Raw genomic sequence first — 14,458 nt, forward strand, 5'->3', positions numbered from 1 at the left:
CTTCTGTGCAACTTAATTATATTATTATTGCCTTCGTAAGAACGCGCGAAACACATATCTTCTCTACCTAATGCAATAGTCAACTATTTGTTTTGATTTTCTTTGAAGCTTATTTGTGTTGACTCCTTCAAATTCTCCAATAAGTTAGTGGTTTGTGTGTCATTATCTTCATCTACGTTTATAATTGAATGCGACATGTACTCCTCAACCTATAATCTCAATGCTTGTTACTGTAACATCTTGTTTGTTTGTTTTTTCAGGCTAAGTTTTACAGAAAGTGATTAGGCACATCAATGGCTTTCACAAATGATAAAGATGGATCTAAGGGTTTTGTGAAGAGAGTGGCTTCATCTTTCTCCATGAGGAAGAAGAAGAATGCAACAGGTGAACCGAAGTTGCTTCCAAGATCGAAATCAACAGGTTCTACTAACTTTGAATCCATGAGGCCACCTGCAACGAAGAAGACTTCAGATGTCACAAACAAAACAAGGATCAAACCATCAGGTGGTGTAACACCACAACCAAGAAGGGAAAAGATTGATGATCGTGGTGGTGGGACGAATAAGAAGTTTGGAAAATGGAGAAGCTTTGATGATAGTGATTCAGTTTGGTTATCTTCAGATTGTGGATCTCCTACTTCTCTTCTTGAGGAACGCAGATTATCTGTTTCATTCCGTTTCTCGGTTGATGAGAGTGTAGTCTCTTGGTTATCAAACCTTGCCAAATCTTCCCTTTCTCTGAATCATCAAGAAGTAAGTTCCAATAAAGACCGTCCCAGGATCCCGAGGAACACTAAAGACAATGCAGAGAACGTTCAGAAGAAAGATTCATCTAGTTCTGCTCCAAATCTCACCGTTCTTTTTGATTCATCAACTCAGAGTTCACATGGAAAGAAAGTTAGCTTTTCACCATCTTCTGGTACAAATATTGATTCAGGGAATTCTTCTCCTGCTCTGAAAATCTCCTCTGATTTGACATCTGGTCCGAATGATCACACAGCTCATGAGAAAAGTTTGGATGAGAAAAGTGCAGAGAGTGTGGATTCTAAGAACAGTAGTAATGTTGATGAGCCGCTTTTCTGGCCATATGAACAGAGATTTGACTGGAGACCGGAGGATATCTTGAAGCATTTCTCAATGTCCCCTCGGAGAAAGAAGTTATTGAATGCCAAAGTTTCAGCTGCAGGTAGCTCTCCAAGATCCATGAGAGCACAACTTCTCCAAGCAAGAAAACTAGATCTTAAAGATGGTAGTAAGAGAAAGCTTGTGTTAAGTGGACCTATAACCAACGCATCCAAGATTCCAGAACTCAAAAGAAGTACCAGCAATAGCAGCAACAAGAAAAATGACAGCATCAAGAACGAGCCAGTCAGGAACTGCGTGAAGAGGAACAAAAGTTTGCCATCAAGGTTGAGAAAATCGAGCAAAACATGTTCAAAGGTTGTACCTATTGAAGTAGCTGAAGGAGTGATAGCAGCAGAGAAAGCCAAAGTGGAAATAACAGCTAGTAAGCTCATAAACCGCAGAAGCAAGACTATGCTGGAAGACGATTTTGCAATGATGAATGATTTATCAATAGAGAAGGCAGTGGGACTAGGTGAGTTCAAGGGTAGAGAGGGTATAGACTCAGAATTTAACTCCGACACTTTCTTGTTCGATGATTCTCTTTGAAACCACACCATAGATAATCATTGAGTAGAACTGCAGGCTAAAAAGAATACAACCCTGACTTTGATTGTATGAGCATTTTGGAGGTATATATATATTTATGTTCATGAGATTGCGCTCTAACTTCTCTTCCGGACAGAGTAACTAAAATCAGACCAAACAAGAAACCATATTAATGACAAAATCACAAAATGTTCCAATTTGCCAGTGCTTCAGCACGTGTAGACATATCCTATTTTCAAAATATAATTTATCATTAAAAAAAAATATATAATGTCAAAAATAAATATCGTCAAAAAATTAATTTTGGTAAATTGATAAACAAAAATTCAAAAGTATTTTTTTTTTTTCAATCTGAAATTTGGATGTAACACACAAAAAAACAAAATCGGGTCTATGATTCTCATCAGCGGAGCCGCTTCAAAAATTTCCACCGCCGGTCGTGTTTTAAACGCTATGAATCGCCGAAGTTACTCATCTGCTCGATTCATCGCCGCAGAATCCCTAAATCCTCGTTCCGATGATTCCACTTCAGGTCTCCGAGCTTCTTCAAGGAAGAAAAGGCTAAAGCAGGTAGATTTGGACCCCTTGGAGAAAGAATCCACCAGAGGAATCAATTCTGCCCGTAAAGTAATTGTAATTTCACAATTCTGCTTCGAGTATGATAATGATTCTTAACCAAATCTTATTTCTTAGATAAAGTTTTTGTTTTTTGATGATTCACTTTACTCTACTCTAAAAGAAGATATGTTTATTATTGTAAATGATGCAGGATACGTTTGCATTACCTGATATAGAAGACTCTCCTTACAAGAAGACTAATGGATCTGCTTCATCTCGTAAGTCTCACTATCTATCTAATCTATGGTTACATTTTGTTTGATTTAGTAACCCTTCAACTCATTGCATCATTTCTTGTATGAATTTTTGTTTTGCAGGGACGTCAAAATTAAACTCATATATAAAATCAACTGAAGCTAGCACTTCTGCTGAAATATCAGGTTTTCTTTCATGATACTCTATTATTCTTAGTGGCATTTCGGGTGGTACATTTATTCTCTATGGAGAATGTGATGTCCCTAAGATAGAATGTTTATTTAGGCAAACCACCTGATCACTGGGAAAAGGTGATTGAGGGTATTCGAAAAATGAAATCTTCAGAAGAAGCACCAGTTGACACTGTTGAACGTGATAGAACCGGAAGCTTTTTACCTCCTAAGGTTAGAAGATCTTACTCTATATGGGAGTTGTGGTATCTTTGAGTTTGTGCCTGTTGGCTTTAGGTGGAAGTATGCTGTGAGATATGCTCATTGCTTTCTCAAATTTGACTTCCCATTTGTTTGTTTTTTTTTTCATTATTACATGGTGGTGTTCTAAGCATAGATTGGGAACCAAGTTCCTCGTTGTTTACCGTGAAAACTCCCTAACCTTTTTATGTTACTGGTAACAACAAATGCTAGCTTACGATTTGGAAATTCTCTTATCCTTGATTCTTGCGGCCTTTGTTGTTTTCACATTTCATAAATTCAAATTATGTTTAAAAGTAGAGAGATCAAATTGCCCGTCTTGTTTTCGCTTTTGACCTGATCTCATCCTATTTCTAGGAAAGGCGATTCTATGTGCTTATAGGAACACTTCTTTCAAGTCAGACTAAAGATCACGTAACTACTGGTGAGATTTGAATTACTCATCCCATGTTGAAAGAACGCTTACTTACTTTCACCATTGCAGTATCTCTGATATCATCGGGGTCTCCAAGTTACCTGATACTATATCCAAACACTTTTTCATATGCAGCGGCAGTAGACCGTCTTCTTCAGAATGGCCTTCTCACTCCCGAAGCCATTGACAAAGCTGATGAATCAACCATTAAGGAGTTGATATATCCGGTATTATTATCCCTTTAGTTATCTTACTTCATGTAGTTGAAGGCCTCACTGACTCGCACATTACCCATATTGCCATATTTTTTATCATGAGAAGTATTTGAGAAATGAAAAGGAGAGGAATGAGAAACTATAAATGGAAATTGTTGTCATTTTTGTTTCGATATGGAAACTTACTGTTTGCCCTTTACTCTTAGGTCGGATTCTATACTAGAAAGGCTACTCATGTGAAGAAAGTTGCAAACATTTGTCTAACTAAATATGACGGTGACATTCCAAGCACTTTGGAAGAACTACTCTCACTTCCAGGAGTTGGTCCCAAGATTGCTCATCTGGTAAAAGTAGCCCATATTCCTAAGATTTGTAAGAGAGATTCATGTTCCCATAGTTCTTAAAATGCCTCGTCTGTTGTCCTGTGATAGGTTTTGCATGTAGCCTGGAATGATGTTCAAGGGATATGTGTAGACACACATGTGCATCGTATTTGCAATAGACTTGGTTGGGTGTCTAAACCAGGAGCGAAACAGGTGCTTCTCTAACATCAGGCTTATGTTAAATATATATGAGATTGATAGAAATTTTGCCTCATCTTCTGTTTGCTCGTCTGCTCTTGGTCACCTATCTCTAATTTGTTGTTTTTGACCAGAAAACCTCTTCCCCTGAGGAAACTAGAGTAGCTCTGCAACAATGGCTTCCAAAAGAAGAATGGGTCGCTATTAACTTTCTGTTGGTACGTCATCCTTGGAGATTCTAACTTAAAGATGCATGTCCACACATAAAACACTCTACTTATGATTAATATGAAACATTTTCAAATGTCAGCCATAGAAATGGTTGAAACCTGTATAACCCCACTTAATCTTCATCCTCTCTGTTTTTTGTTGCCTGAAATCTAAAACACAGGTAGGTTTCGGACAAACTATATGCACACCGCTAAGACCACGATGTGGAACTTGTAGTATCACTGAGCTATGCCCTTCTGCCTTCAAGGAGACCCCAAGCGCATCATCCAAATTGAAGAAACCTATCAAAAGCAAGAAACCTTAGTAGCTTTGGTTCTGGATTCTCCTACTAGATAAATTTTAACCCATATTGTGATTTAGTCCTCGGTAAAAGTTAAGCTGTCCCCAAGAAATTGTATAGTCTTATGGGGAATGCAAGAGCATCCCACTTGTGTATAACTTATATAGACTGAAAACTTGCCATAATGAAAGAAAGACACTTGGGCAAGTATACTTCTGATTGATTGATAAGAAAAAAAAGCTTTAAAGATAATTCAAAAACCTTCCAATGGTTTACCATAACAAGCAAGTGATTTGGAGTTATCTATACCTTGTAATTCCTATACATAGAAATTAGCTGATATTCTTTTATTTTTGGGTCAACCCAAAATTAAATAATATTCCATTTTCAAAGGTCATAAAAAAAATTATTTTGAATTTAGGTTTTTACTGAATGGAACAAAGTTACGAGGGTAATATATGATATATAACATATTTGGGGGAGTAACTTCGTAAATAACCCGAACTTGTAAAGAATATCCACAGACTAGTAGAGGTAGGGATAGAGATATACTTACGTCCAAACAAAAGAGTGGGTTACAAAATTTTATTAAAGCAGCAGCCGGAAAAAAAAAAAAAAAAGAAAAGCGAAAAAAAAAAACAAAACGCTCGAAGAGAAAAAAAGAAAAAGAAAAAGAGGGAGAAGAGCAACGAAGACGGACCTGCAAATTCTGCAGTCTCCACTGACACTTTCGATCTTTCTCTCTTTTCACCTTCTGCAATCTTCAGGTTTCTCCGTCGTCTTTATGTTACCATCTCTCTCTTTACGCTTTCTCGATTTCGCATTATCTCCGTTTCATTTCTCAGTTGATTGTCTCGCCCAGTTGTATATTGGCTAATGCAATCGGATAGATACTCGGTTTGGCTGTTGATTAGCAAGAATCTGTTCGTATTTATGAACTGTAACCGTTGATTTGATTGAACTTATCATTTACAGCTTCGGTTTCTAGGGTTTGGTTCATGATTTCGCTTTGTTTCAGTCGGGGGTTTAGTGGCTCCGTCTTCTGGGGTTTATCTCTATGAATGCATGTCTATTAGGATTTGGTGTAACGAGATTGAGTGTGGCTGTGAGTGAATGTTAGTTTTGTTCCTTCTGGGATTATTTTGATGTGTGGAAACTGTTTTTTTCTGCAATTCTTCAAGTATACGAGTGTTTCTACTCTACATGTGTGATACCCTTTAGATTACAGACCTGTCAAAAACGTATCATGGGTTTTTGTTGTATTTTTAATTGAAAGTGCAATCTCAAATTGTTATTTGCTATAGCTATTTTTCTGTTAATTTGGGTTTGTAGTTTATGGAAGGAGATACTCATCAGAGGTAGCATTTCTCCATGCATCCCAAGCGATCAAGTCAAGGAGATGGGTCAGTTACCCAGCCAGTTAGAAGCAGTGATAGGCTTAGGAGGAGGCCCAAATCGTTTGGTCGCTCATACTATTTTTACTCACCAAGTTCGTTACATAATAGGAAAAGAAAAACCAAGACAAGAACGGCAGCCTCCCAGATCGCAAAGATGCTGCACAAAGGGAACCGTCCAGCAAGGGCATCCAATGCCACGGTAAGCATTACATGATTCTTCCTATCTTATTGCATCAGTGATATAATATCTGGCACTTCATCGTGGTCTACCTCTATCTCTTTTGATAGTTTTATCCTTCAGTATATTTTTGGTAAGGTTAGTGGATCGATTTGATCATCGGTTTCTTGATCTTGTCGTGATTTTTGTATTTTTACTGGCTAAATATTGTGTCTGTGGAGGGTATCAGGGGAACAACATGACAAGTGGTCTGGTCAATCCTTTGCTTTGTAATGCATACCGTTTATCTTTACTCTGATTCAAGCAGAATGCTGATAACATTGCTAATGACGTACAGCCAATTGCATCCGACCTCCGGCGTTCCACAAGGAAGAGAAGAATTTCTGTAAATCTTGAGGACTATACGGACAGTTCTGGAGCAGAGGATGAAGATATGATGGTTAGGATATTTTCCTCTTAAAGTTGGCTCTTCTTAGTAAAGTAAAGCTATTATACTAGTACTGTGCTACTGGTATGCCTGTTGATAATGGGGTTTTGATCTTTTTCAGAGTCCAGCGTATCGAACTTTGAGGAATCGAGTTAATAAAAAATTCTCAACTTCTAAAAGTAGAAAGGGCATGGAAACTGAATTGGCACCACGGCGTGAAGGTCTCCGTCCTCGTCGTTCAAAAACAATTGCTAACAAACGACTAAAAACAGAATCCGGCGCTGATCAAGATACATCAGAGGAGAAAGATGGCCAGGATGAAACTGAGAATGGGAATGAATTAGATGATCATGATGTAGATGATGGTGAAGATGAGGTTGAAGTTGAAAACGAGGGTAATGGAGAAGATGAGGGTGATGGCGAAGATGAGGAAGAAGAAGATGGTGATGATGATGAAGAGGGTGATGAAGAGCAGGAGGGAAGGAAGAGATATGATCTGCGAAACCGTGCTGAAGTGCGGAGGATGCCTACAGAAGGAATTAACAAGCAACAACAACCTAGATCTCCGCGGAGAGTGTTGCATCAAGGCATGGGCACAAGGGTTGGAAGAGATGCTAGGAGAGGTGGGTCTCGGCCTCACAAACGCCATCGCTTTACAAGAACAGATGATTCAGATGATTCTCTTCTTGTGGATGAGTTGGACCAGGGCCCCGCAATTCCCTGGGCTCGAGGTGGAAACAGATCTGGACCACCTTGGCTATTTGGGGGTTTGGACACGTATGGGTCAAGTTCATTGGGGTTGAATGTTGGAGCTTCTGGTTGGGGTCACCAGAGTGATGGTTTGGCTGCATTAACCTCCGGTGCTCAGACTGCTGGGCCAAGCTCTAAAGGAGGTGCAGATATACAGCCACTGCAGATTAATGAGAATATTAATTTTGATGAGATTGGTGGACTATCTGAATACATTAATGATTTGAAGGAAATGGTTTTCTTTCCGTTGCTGTATCCAGAGTTCTTTGCAAGTTACAGTATTACTCCTCCCAGAGGTGTACTGCTATGTGGTCCTCCAGGCACTGGTAAAACTCTGATTGCTCGAGCATTAGCATGTGCTGCTTCAAAAGCTGGACAGAAAGTTAGCTTTTATATGCGAAAGGGTGCTGATGTTCTTAGCAAGTGGGTTGGTGAGGCTGAGAGACAACTAAAGCTACTCTTTGAGGAGGCTCAGCGAAATCAGCCTTCCATAATCTTTTTTGATGAAATTGATGGTCTTGCTCCTGTAAGATCTAGCAAACAAGAACAAATACATAATTCTATTGTTTCAACTTTGCTGGCGCTGATGGATGGCCTTGATTCTCGTGGTCAAGTTGTTCTCATTGGAGCAACAAACAGGGTAGATGCAATAGATGGAGCGCTACGCCGCCCTGGCAGATTCGATAGGGAGTTCAATTTTTCTTTACCAGGCTGCGAAGCTCGAGCAGAGATATTGGATATTCACACTCGTAAATGGAAGGATCCACCTACCAGGGCTCTTAAAGAAGAGCTGGCAGCTACTTGTGTAGGATATTGTGGTGCTGATCTAAAAGCTTTGTGCACTGAAGCTGCCATTCGTGCTTTTCGTGAAAAATATCCACAAGTTTATACAAGTGATGATAAATTTGCCATAGATGTTGGGTTGGTTAAGGTTGAGAAGAGCCACTTTGTAGAGGCAATGTCAGCTATTACTCCTGCTGCCCATAGAGGGTCTGTTGTGCAATCCAGACCACTCTCTCCGGTTGTATTGCCATGTTTACATCGACACCTCCTTGAATCCATGAGCTTAATATCAGATATTTTTCCCTCATCAGCCACGTCGTCAGAGTTGACAAAGCTGTCAATTCTTTCATTTGGATCTGCAATTCCTCTTGTTTATCGTCCTCGACTTCTGCTGCTTGGTGGTGAAGGAGTTGGACTGGTAATTGATTTTCTTTTCTTGTGATTATATCAGAAAGTTTTATATTATGAACTCACTTCACTTACGAGTTAACCTAACAGGATCATCTTGGGCCTGCAATTTTACATGAGCTAGAAAAATTTCCTATTCATTCTCTGGGACTTCCATCTCTCCTTTCCGATCCTGGAGCAAAGACCCCGGAGGAGGCGTTAGTACATATATTTAGTGAAGCTAGGAGAACGACACCTTCAATACTTTACATACCGATGTTTAATAATTGGTGGGAAAATGTAAGTGTCTTTATCATGCCAATTCACTTCGCTGCAGTTACTTTTGGAGATCGTTTGCATGTTTGCTTAATATAATATATTAGGTGGTCCTGTTGGTTGTAGCTGAAACTGCCTTGAGTTTTAGATTGCCAATTTAATGATCGTGTTACTGATGACTGCAGGCTCATGAACAGCTTAGGGCTGTATTGCTGACTTTGTTAGAAGAATTGCCATCAAATCTACCCATATTATTACTTGCTACATCTTATGGCGAATTATCTGACATGGAAGAGCAGTCAGTATTTGACAATAGATCTGTGTAAGTTTATGCTCTACTTGGAATCACTCTGTCCAGTACCATGCTACAGCTTTATTACTAGCTTTTATTTGTTTTCCCATAAAGCTGGTAGGTGACTTTCTTTGGTTATGAGCCAACAAGTTTTTGAGTAGGTTCTCAGTATAATAGTATACTGTGCGAGCTTGTTCTGCAAGCTGGTCATCCCTTCAGTGTCAAAAGGCTTGCATCTCAGTAACATGCATGTTAGTCTCGAGTTAATATATGAAGCTGCTAACCCCTTGTATATGTTTATCAAGTTAATTTTTTTGGGTTATTGTGGTATTGATCACCATAAGGAACCTTAACACGAGGCAAGTAATGATCAGTTTAAGTTATGAACTTATATAATATTTTTGGCAAATTACATGGGAGTTCATAGAAAATTTATATGGAATGGTACTGCCTTTTTATCGGTCTCATTACCAAACTTAGCATACTCTCTCCTAAAACACTCATTACAGATTTAATTTTGTTCATTCTTTTGGTTGTCCATGATATAGTCCTCAGGCTTGTGTTTTATTTACTCAGTTTCTCAGATTGTGTACATTTGCTTTCAGCTATAATGTGGACAAACCATCAAGCGAAGACAGGTCTTTGTTCTTTGACCGTTTGATTGAAGCTGCTCTCTCAGTCATTTCAGGCTTAAACGGCAAATCTGATGGACGACAATCCCTCCCAGAACTTCCCAAGGTTCCAAAAGAACCTACTGGTCCAAAACCCGCAGAAATAAAAGCCAAGGTGGAAGCTGAGCAGCATGCCCTTCGAAGATTGCGTATGTGTCTCAGAGATGTTTGCAATAGGTAAATATGTATACGCACATGATATGTTGGTAACTGAAGGCACAAGCCTTGCAGTTCATATTGAAGCTTTAATATTGTCTTTATATTTAGATTAAGAAGGCCTTTTACTTTTTGCCAACTGGACGTCTAGTGATGAACAGTTTCTGATATAACAGTACTAAATTTTAGCTCTCAAAATGTATCTGGTAGCCTTGCCCAGTCTTTAATGTTGGGAGTTATCTTGGGTTTTCTAGATAAGCTTGTTTAAATTTGTCTTTTGTTATCTGTGCAGGATACTATATGATAAAAGATTCAGCGCATTTCACTTCCCAGTTACTGACGAGGATGCTCCGAACTACCGCTCAATAATTCAAAATCCAATGGATACGGCTACTCTGCTGCAGCGTGTCGATTCTGGGCAGTATCTAACATGTTCACCGTTCTTGCAAGATGTTGATCTCATTGTGAGAAATGCCAAGGTGCACGCCTATTTTACAACATATCTCTTTTCCATGGTGATAGAACCTTTGTAATTCATAAAATATGGTCACTGCATTAGCAAAGTTATGGATAGAGAGTCCCACCTATTGGTGTTGGATTAGAGTTGGTTGGTGTTGACATTGTCCTTATTATCCATTTCATTTGAAATATTGACGGAATATTCTCGAACAGAATGTCGTTTCCAAATTTATGCTGAGTAATGAGACTCTTCCCAATGAAGTATGTTTTGATGGTGGCTGACTTAACTTTTTTGGTTATTTATCCAGGCTTACAATGGAGATGATTATGCTGGAGCAAGAATTGTCAGTCGAGCCAATGAGCTTCGAGATGTAGTATGTTTCCAAGTCTCTTAAACTGGATAAATAATATTCCATAAAAATTGCTGCAAGTCTATCATCGTCCAAAAGCTGTTCTCTGAAGCCATAGTTATCATTATGTTTCAGGTGCATGGGATGCTGTCACAGATGGACCCAGCACTGCTAACATATTGTGATAAGATTGCCGCTGAAGGTGGTCCTTCACAGATACCAGATGATTTGGGTGGATCTATCCTTGGTTTAGCTCCTGTTGTGCAGATGGGAACTGTTACTAGAACCAGTGCCCGACTTCGGAATGTGCAGCCAGAGATTAATTTAGATCGAGATTATGAAGGTCTTAAAAAGCCCAAGAAAACCGTGGATACTGTCTGTACAGGTAATGCTACTGCAATCACTGATTTGGTTCCTCGTTTTATGTGTGAAGTGTCCATGGTTTTGCTTTCCCTGAAACTTTCGACTTCCTGTGATCTCGGATTCGTAGATGTAGAAAAACTCTTGGTAATGTAATGAGACTTCTCAATGCTCGTGGTGTGTGTTTACTTTGTGATGAACAGATTCAGCTGCAGACAGAGTACAACACCAAGATTCAGACCAAGAAATGCCATGTCAGGAAGCGACCAACTCAAATTCATCAGCTCCTTCAGCAGATGGTGATAAAGAAGACCAAAGCGAGCAGCCAAGAAAAGAGGAGGGTCCTGGGGAAGAAGTAAGTGGTGATTGTTCCCGAGATTCTGCTCAGCCGGATGAAGATATATCAAGGCGAATAGAAACTGTAAAGGTACTACTCATGGAGCGCACTGACAAGTACAACATTCCGCAGATGGAGAGGCTTTACACTCGAATCATGAAGGGTGTTCTTGAGACTTTGGACAAAGGGCTTCGTGATGATGACAACAACCCTAAGCATTCAATTTTGAGATTTTTGTCGGAATTCGCTCAGCATGAGGCGAATTTCTGAGGCTTAAAACTTTCTCATATCGGTCGATAGGTTAGATTTGCCCCAAAAAAAGAAAAAAAAGGAATGAAAGAAGCAAAAGATTTTTTTTGTTTTTTCTTGTTTTTTTTTTTTAAGATCCGGATTTTTCTTTGACTGAAAAGTGACCAAGACCAAAAAGTAGTTTATCAGTAGGATCCTCTTGTAAAGTCGAACTTTCACCTTTGAATCTAAAAACAGGCTCAAGAGCCATAAAAGAAACAAAGGATGAACGATATTTTAGTGACGGCAAGATAGTCTTTCTTCTCACCATTTTCTCAACCTCTCTCTCTCTCCCTCTCCCTCTCAAATCGTTTATTTTAGATTTTGCAACTCTTGTGCTACTCTTCTCTACGCTAAAGCAACTTCTCACCCTGCCTAGGAGAAGATGAGTTTGCCTCTGCATTTACCGGCGGATAAACAAGAAAACCCCAAGACTACTGTCCCAGAAGATAAAGACGTGATATTGATGGGAATCTTGAGTAACGTCCCCAGAAGAAGAAGGACTACTTACGAATACGTCCCTCCGCAAACGATAAAGAACACACCGCCGGAATGGCTTGTTCAGGTGATGAGTCGCATGGAAGGAACTCATGATCCGAAACTAATCATAGAGAAGACTCTGGACTTGAACGACGTTGATCCACGCCAAAACCGTCTCTCAATCCCTATCAATAACGTAATCCAAAACGATTTCTTGACGCTTGACGAAACCAGAATGATTGATGACGACGACATCACTAACGAAGGGAATATGTGTGTGGGAGCGTTTCTTGTGGATCAACGAACGAAAAAGTGGAACGTGGGTTTCAAACAATGGTTTATGACGACTAGTTCAGGGAGCAGCTACTGGAGTTTTGTGTTGCGTGGTGAATGGAGCGACGTCGTTGAGACTAATGGATTGAAACAAGGCGACAAAATCAGTCTTTGGTCTTTCAGGTCCAGTGAATTCCTCTGTTTTGCACTTGTTCCTCCGACTAGCTCTGTTGTTGATTCTGTAAATAAGTAAAAAAGAGGGTTTTTTTGGGGGACTATTAGGGTTTTGTTTAGGGTTTTTGGTAGGAAGTTTGGATGTTGTTGACTCACTGAAACACAAACTAAGTCGTTTGTAGCTTTCTCGTTCAATGGTGGTCACCATATTCTGTTCGTATGAGAGATTGTATGATTTTGGAAACGAGGTTTCACGTAACACTCATGGTCTTAGTATGTTGGCACATTCTGTTTGATCAATCGAAACGAGAGGGGTTGTTTCTGTAGCCTTAACAAGTTTTCTACTCATGTGAAGACAGAATGCAGAAGGATCATTTGTTCCAACGCATTACGACTTTTTTCTGTTTAATCAAAAAACCTAATTACAAAGACACTTACAAAAATCAAATAGAGCTCACGATAAAAAATCATACACATAGACCATAGCAAACAGATGTGACATGTGTACGAAGATTTTCTAAAATATCTTTTGTAGCTTACACTGAATCACTTTAATGGGCCTACTAAAATCATGGACTTAAGCCCAACTATAGCAATAGCTTGACCCAACCCAAAATTAGGCGATTCGCTGCAGTAATTATCTTACTGATTTTCGCCTAAACTGATATAAAAGTAAAAAAAGTAAAACTATATAAATTGGGAAAATTAACTAAAGAGAAAAGGAAATTGGAATTGCATTAATTAAAGGGTCTACTAACCTGAATGGAAAAAGGAAAAAAAAAAAGAAGTTTATCAGAACGATTTACTGTTGAACGTCTAACACAACAGGGCACTCTCATTCTCAGTCAAGTCATATTCTCGTTCTCTCTTTCTCTCTAAAGTTTACTTCTTTCTCACGCATCTCGCTTTTTGATCTCGAGTTAGGGTTCCCGATCACAATGATGACAAACGACGATGAGAAGAAGACGGTGTTGGCGGATGTCGCGACGGCTAAGTTGTCCGATGAAGAACAACGCAAAAGAAAAGGAAAAGCCAAGATCGTGATCGTCTCCAAGGAATACGAAGAAGAGAGCGAGAAGAAGAGCGAAGAGAAGAGATGCTTCGTTCATGTTCCAAGAAAGATAAGGCCTACCCTAAGATTCCCAACACCAGACTTTGAAAATCCTAATGGGGCTTCTTCTTCATCGCCTTGTTCTTCTTTGAACTATGAAAACTACATGGCTATGATGAGAAGACCACCAAACCCTACTTACCGATCGTCTCCGTATTCTTGCTTGACGGATAGAACAATCCCTGAGAGATGTGGGCTGTCACAGAGGTGGGGTATTCATCGGGGATTCAATAAGAAACCTAGGGTTGCTTTTTCACGGAGAGAGATGCCGCGGTGGCTTGTTCACGTGATGAGAGACATGAACGCACAAGACCCGACACTGATCTTTCAGAAGCCTCTGTTACCATCTGATCTCAACCCACAACAGAGCCGTTTCTTAATGCCTTTCAACCAATTCATCAGAAACGAATTCTTGACGCCTGCGGAGAAGAGTATCGTAGAAGAAGAAGACATGGACATCGACGACGGTGAGAAGGACGGAGTGGGAGCGATTCTCTTCGATCCAAGGTCTGTAAAGTGGGGCGTGGTTTTAAAGAGGTCGGAGATGATGACGTCTTCAGGAAAGAAAAGCTGGGGTTACTATTTGGATTGTGGTTGGAACGACATCGTCATTGCTAATGAATTGAAAGTCGAAGACAACATCGTTGTTTGGTCGTTCAGGAGCCATGGAGTCCTCTGCTTTGCCCTTGTTCTTGTTCCTCTTCCTCTTTTTCTCTAACAAGTTTCTTTCTTG

General features: G+C 39.7%; 3 protein-coding genes and 2 pseudogenes across 12 annotated transcripts; all 5 read left to right on the forward strand.

Moving 5' to 3' along the window:
* Window positions 1–172: 172 nt before the first annotated feature.
* On the forward strand, window positions 173–1,775 carry LOC104754744 (uncharacterized). The gene has a single exon (XM_010477009.3). It carries the CDS (start codon window positions 294–296, stop codon window positions 1,668–1,670), a length of 1,377 nt encoding a protein of 458 aa, XP_010475311.2. The 5' UTR covers window positions 173–293; the 3' UTR covers window positions 1,671–1,775.
* Window positions 1,776–1,919: 144 nt separating this feature from the next.
* On the forward strand, window positions 1,920–4,828 carry LOC104754746 (endonuclease III homolog 2, chloroplastic). Of its 10 annotated transcripts, none has more exons than XM_010477012.3 (10): window positions 1,920–2,240; window positions 2,440–2,506; window positions 2,606–2,668; window positions 2,769–2,887; window positions 3,272–3,338; window positions 3,465–3,556; window positions 3,751–3,888; window positions 3,976–4,080; window positions 4,200–4,283; window positions 4,457–4,828. In XM_010477012.3, the coding sequence occupies exons 1-10, from the start codon at window positions 2,064–2,066 to the stop codon at window positions 4,598–4,600; spliced, it is 1,056 nt and encodes a 351-aa protein (XP_010475314.1). In that variant the 5' UTR covers window positions 1,920–2,063; the 3' UTR covers window positions 4,601–4,828. The 10 variants fall into 10 exon arrangements, with proteins under 10 accessions (XP_010475314.1, XP_010475313.1, XP_010475312.1 ...); XM_010477011.3 differs by having other exon boundaries at window positions 1,976–2,297; XM_010477010.3 differs by having other exon boundaries at window positions 1,979–2,303.
* Window positions 4,829–5,103: 275 nt separating this feature from the next.
* Window positions 5,104–11,910, forward strand: LOC104754748 (ATPase family AAA domain-containing protein At1g05910). The gene is made up of 11 exons (XM_087494981.1): window positions 5,104–5,343; window positions 5,909–6,172; window positions 6,489–6,590; window positions 6,700–8,529; window positions 8,610–8,798; window positions 8,960–9,096; window positions 9,672–9,914; window positions 10,186–10,372; window positions 10,661–10,726; window positions 10,838–11,087; window positions 11,266–11,910. The coding sequence occupies exons 2-11, from the start codon at window positions 5,948–5,950 to the stop codon at window positions 11,667–11,669; spliced, it is 3,633 nt and encodes a 1,210-aa protein (XP_087351107.1). The 5' UTR covers window positions 5,104–5,343; window positions 5,909–5,947; the 3' UTR covers window positions 11,670–11,910.
* Window positions 11,911–11,937: 27 nt separating this feature from the next.
* Window positions 11,938–12,743, forward strand: LOC104754749 (B3 domain-containing protein At1g05920 pseudogene; annotated as a pseudogene).
* An 812-nt stretch (window positions 12,744–13,555) lies between these two features.
* LOC104759088 (B3 domain-containing protein At1g05930 pseudogene) lies at window positions 13,556–14,443 on the forward strand (annotated as a pseudogene).
* Window positions 14,444–14,458: the final 15 nt, after the last annotated feature.

Source organism: Camelina sativa, chromosome 17 (assembly GCF_030686135.1).
Source record: "Camelina sativa cultivar CO46 ecotype springtype chromosome 17, ASM3068613v1".
NCBI classification, from domain to species: Eukaryota; Viridiplantae; Streptophyta; class Magnoliopsida; order Brassicales; family Brassicaceae; genus Camelina; species Camelina sativa.